Here is a 4888-nt window from a genome sequence, read left to right as displayed (position 1 = left end):
TTGCCCTTATAGCCTTGTAAATATCTTTAGGAAAATCCAGCGGCACATATGTGTCTGTATGTGTGTTTTAAGAGAAAGTTCGGTGTGCGTGTGTGTGGTGTGTGTGTGTGTGTGTGTGTTGTGTGTGTGGTGTGTGTGTGTGTGTGTGTGTGTGTGTGTGTGTGTGTGTGTGTGTGTGTGTGTGTGTGTGTGTGTGTGTGGTGCTGGTTAGCAGAGGGAACAAATGGGATCAAATTCCTTCACTTTGACGTCACAGGCTGTCGTCCAATCAGATTCGGGCTTTCCTGTGCAGCATGCTCGCGCTCTTATAAAAGCTGAAGGCGAACAGTGTGCAGTTCAAAGCACTCGCGCGTTCTGGGGATTCTACTTGGAGACTGAGAGGAACACTTTACCGTTTCATCCTGCACAGTTGAAGGCAGACTTTCAACCAGCTGGCTTGTTTTTGCTTCCTCGGACCCACTTGCAGAAAACGCACTCTTCCCAGGAGTCTGACAGAAACGTGTGCGTAAAGACAATCCAAATCGATTTTACGCACGGGAGCAAAAGAGATTGTTTTGTGCACTTATCTCAGCTGATAGACTCTGGTCATTTTGACAAGGTAAAGTCTAATTTACAGACTTTTCCTTGCGTAAGGCATCAGAAAGAACTCCTCCGTTTCACGCGTATTTTGGCACCACACCGCTTTTCGTATGAATCTCCTCGACCCTTACCTTAAGATGACGGAGGAACAAGAAAAGTGTCTCTCTGACGCCCCCAGCCCGAGCATGTCCGAGGACTCCGCGGGCTCCCCGTGCCCCTCGGGCTCTAGCTCAGACACCGAGAACACGCGCCCCTCAGAGAACGGGCTGCTCGGTGTGGACGCAGACTTCAAGAAGGAGGAGGACGATAAGTTTCCCGCTTGCATCCGCGACGCTGTGTCCCAGGTGCTCAAGGGCTACGACTGGACCCTCGTGCCCATGCCCGTGCGCGTAAACGGATCTTCTAAGAACAAGCCTCACGTGAAGAGACCCATGAACGCCTTCATGGTTTGGGCTCAGGCTGCCCGCAGGAAGCTCGCGGATCAATATCCTCACCTGCATAACGCGGAGCTCAGCAAAACTCTGGGGAAACTCTGGAGGTGAGTGTCAATGCGAGGATTTTCGGTTTTTAAACACCGATTTATGCACAAATGTAAGAAGTAATGTGATTTGTATCTAGTTTGGCCTGGTTTCTGTGTTGCACATTTACTGTTTATCTTCTATGCAAACCAAATTAAATAGTTCACATGGTGGTTTTTTGTTTGGGGAAATCATTTAAAGTGATGCACTCTCGGTTAATTAATGGTCCCTTTTCCTCGCAGACTTCTCAATGAAGGAGAGAAGCGGCCGTTTGTGGAGGAGGCTGAGCGGCTCCGCGTGCAGCACAAGAAGGATCACCCGGACTACAAGTACCAGCCCCGGCGGAGGAAGTCTGTGAAGAACGGGCAGAGCGACGCGGAGGACGGCAGCGAGCAGACACACATCTCTCCCACCGCCATCTTCAAAGCCTTGCAGCAGGCAGACTCTCCGGCCTCCAGCATGGGAGAGGTGCACTCTCCGGGGGAACTCTCAGGTGAGCTCAGAGAACAGATGGCTCTCAGTAGGCAGACATTTCCAGAATCAGAAGCTGGTGTAAATAGCAGAGCTTTGCACTACTAGGGATTTGCTTTGGTGAATTCGTGCAAATAGGAGAAAAGAAAGAAAATCTAAATGAAAGAAACAAGAAAGAAAATCTAAATGCTACTAAAAACCTTTTATTATATATATATATATAATGCTCCATTTTCTTCCTTATACTCTGATGACTTATTTTGAAAAGTTGATACAAATCAAACCCTATTGGATTACACAAAATGAACACAGAGAGCCTGATCTAATCTGAAAGCAGAGTCTAATCTGTCTCATATTGTTTCACTCTCAGGTTCCCAGGGGCCTCCCACCCCCCCCACCACCCCAAAGACTGACATCAGCTCCGGCAAGATGGACCTAAAGCGTGAGGGGGGTCTCCGCTCTCTCTCAGACGGACGCCAGCTCAACATCGACTTCCGCGACGTGGACATCGGCGAGCTGAGCAGCGACGTCATCTCCCACATCGAGACCTTTGACGTCAACGAGTTCGACCAGTACCTGCCCCCCAACGGACACCCCGCCATCCCCGGCAGCGTCACGCCAATCACGTACACCGGCAGCTACAGCATCAGTGGAGGAGGAGGAGGAGGAGGAGGAGGAGGAGGAGGAGGAGGAGGAGGAGGAGGAGGAGGAGGAGGAGGAGGAGGAGGAGGGGGTCCAGGGAGCCCTCAGAACACAGCATGGCTGGCAAAGACCCAAACCCAGCACTCTCTGGCCGCCGTCAGTTCCTCCGAGAGGACCCAAATCAAGACGGAGCAGCTGAGTCCGAGTCACTACACGGAGCAGCAGAGCTCCCCGCAACACGCCGCCTTCAGCCCCTTCAACCTGCAGCACTACAGCCCCCCTGCCTCCACCTACACCTCCTCCAGGGCGCAGCAGTACGACTACTCCGAGCACCAAGGGGGGGCAGGAACAGCTTCTTACTACAGCCACGCGGCGGCGGGACAAAGCTCGGGTCTGTACTCGACTTTCAGCTATATGAGTGGCAGCAGTCAGAGGCCAATGTACACACCCATCGCTGATAACGCGGGGGTGCCGTCCGTCCCTCAGACCGGCCCCCAGCACTGGGACCCAGCACCCGTCTACACCCAGCTCACCAGACCATGAAACCCCCCGAAAACACTTTGAATTTGGGGAGAGGGGCTCCCTGAATCAGACACTTGAAGAGTAGAACAGCTGGACTTGTGATTGGCTCACGTCGTGCCTTGCTATCTTGATAGAAACGATATATATATATTTTTAGAGAGATGATGATAGAAAACAAAATCCTCTGTGAGGACTTATCGATTGTTGATATTTCCGTAGGTACTGTGTATGTTTCTCTTATTTTTCTTCTGGCAGTTTGTAATGATTGCTTGATTTCACAATGCCATTTTTGAAAAAGGGGGGGGGGGGGGGGGGACTGCAGCCCTTTCCACCATCCGTGCCTTGGATTTTTTACATTTTCTCAAACTTGTTGTATGTGTGTGTGAGAGTGTGTGTGATGGCCACAGCTGAAATTACACTTACCGTCCAACAGCGTGTGTTTGACAGCTACAGGAAGTCACCTTTGACTCCCGACCCCCCCCCCGCCCTTTAGTCTCCTACCACGCTGGTCACCCTCCCCCCTCTTGGCAAACCCAGTTTAAAACTTTATTTATTTATTAGCTTTAATTTTATTTCAAAGTAATTATTTTGCATACTATTCTTATAACTAATTAAATGTTGTTTTTGAAATTTACATTGCATATCACCCCCCCCCCCCCCCCCCTTTTTTTTTTTTTTTTTTCAACCCAGGAGGTTCTTAGTCAAAATGGTACACGCTGTAATCGTCTTTTTTATTGTTTATTTATCTTATCTAAATGTCTATTTTAAGTATGTATTTGCCTTTCTCTGAGGGTCTGGGGGGGGGGGGGGGCTGGGGCTATCTAACGAAATGTGTACGGATTATTTGTTATTTGTGAATTTCCTTTGAGTTGTACTTTAAACTATGGCTGGAAGAACTGGAAGATGTTATGAGTTTTGAAACTTTTGTTTTTGCGATCACAAGAAGGACCGTCCTTTCTTTCTGCTCCATTTCCTTTATCTCCTAATATCACAATGTTCCCAATACTTTGTTTTCACCTTCTGTGATCTTGCCATGTATTTGTACTGTCTTTAAAGAATCTTTTGTATATGTATTTGCAATAAAAGAAGAGATATGCTTTTAAAACGTTTGTGTCCCTCAGAATACAACAGAATGAGTGAAAGGGTTAAAAGAAAAGTGCCATGAAACAAGATGAGTGTTTGTTTTCCCAGAAGCTTGAGTTTCTCCGCCATGCTTTTATTTTCTTCCTCCCTCTCCCACTGTCAGCTGGTAGCAGCGGGGGGTCATGAAGCTTTGGGGGGGGCCTGGAGGGGGGCAGTCAATAAACCTGGTGCTGTAAAAACTACTGAAAATAATCAGTTTATTTCAATATCAGAAACTTGGTGGTGGGTATATCATCTCTGTGGGGGAGGTTGCATTCGATCAGCCATACTTTAAGATCTAACTTTGGAGTTCACGCGAATGAATGTCCGGTAAAAACATATAAGTTACTGTCGTGTTTTAGATTCAGATGGACCGTTTTTTCAGGCGTTAACAACAGCAACATATATGTTAGTCAACTTAAAGAAAGGTCCATCTTGTAAACATCAACAGTATGCTATATTTAGAATATTTAACAACTTGCAGTCAAACAGTCCTTTCAAGACTGAATCAAAGCAGTTGTTTATGCTTTTCGCCTCCAGTGACAAAACTTGTTTGTCTATCGTTGCCTTTGGTGGTGAAATTAACACTTTAGAAAACAGCACATTGGCACCAAAACACACAAGACGTGTCCCTTAAACACCTAAATAACACATTTCCTCCAGCGCTTATCGACACCAGTTAAATGCTCTGTATTACAGTCTCCCAGGTGCTCTAGGGTCTTAATGGTCTCATGTTGTTCAGAATGGAAATCACTATGATGCTAATTTGTGATTCTGGGAAGTATATTATTCTGAGGTATTCACATACAAACAGATAGCTCCCCAAAATAACGACTTTTATTCATTTTGACTTGTGGTGCCATCTTTCAAAATACATTAGATTGCTTTGGTGTGAGTTGCTAGTGTTGGAAATATCAGTCGTAGAGTTGTTTCCCTTCTTTCCAATATAATGTTCTTATTTCCTAGACTGCTGTCATAATGTGGAGCTAGAAAATACATCTCTCTCCAGAAATCATCACCCAGTTACTGAAGAC

The 4888-nt window shown here is 46.8% G+C and overlaps 1 protein-coding gene across 1 annotated transcript; it reads left to right on the top strand.

Annotated features, from left to right (window-relative positions):
- Positions 1-330: 330 nt before the first annotated feature.
- Positions 331-3837, top strand: LOC117537171 (transcription factor Sox-9-A-like). Its single transcript, XM_034202311.1, has 3 exons — positions 331-1117; positions 1340-1590; positions 1939-3837. Exons 1-3 carry the CDS (start codon positions 690-692, stop codon positions 2751-2753), a joined length of 1494 nt encoding a protein of 497 aa, XP_034058202.1. The 5' UTR covers positions 331-689; the 3' UTR covers positions 2754-3837.
- The last annotated feature ends 1051 nt before the right edge of the window (positions 3838-4888 follow it).

The sequence above is a fragment of the Gymnodraco acuticeps genome, unplaced genomic scaffold (assembly GCF_902827175.1).
Source record: "Gymnodraco acuticeps unplaced genomic scaffold, fGymAcu1.1, whole genome shotgun sequence".
Classification (NCBI taxonomy): domain Eukaryota; kingdom Metazoa; phylum Chordata; class Actinopteri; order Perciformes; family Bathydraconidae; genus Gymnodraco; species Gymnodraco acuticeps.
This window is presented reverse-complemented; position numbering and strand designations above follow the sequence as displayed.

Excerpts from the sequence above, each read along its gene's own strand:
- LOC117537171 (XM_034202311.1), top strand. The coding sequence starts at position 690 with ATGAATCTCCTCGACCCTTACCTTAAGATGACGGAGGAACAAGAAAAG. Across the intron at positions 1,118-1,339 it reads ACTCTGGGGAAACTCTGGAG|ACTTCTCAATGAAGGAGAGA; the intron begins GTGAGTGTCAAT and ends TTTTCCTCGCAG. Across the intron at positions 1,591-1,938 it reads CTCTCCGGGGGAACTCTCAG|GTTCCCAGGGGCCTCCCACC; the intron begins GTGAGCTCAGAG and ends TTTCACTCTCAG.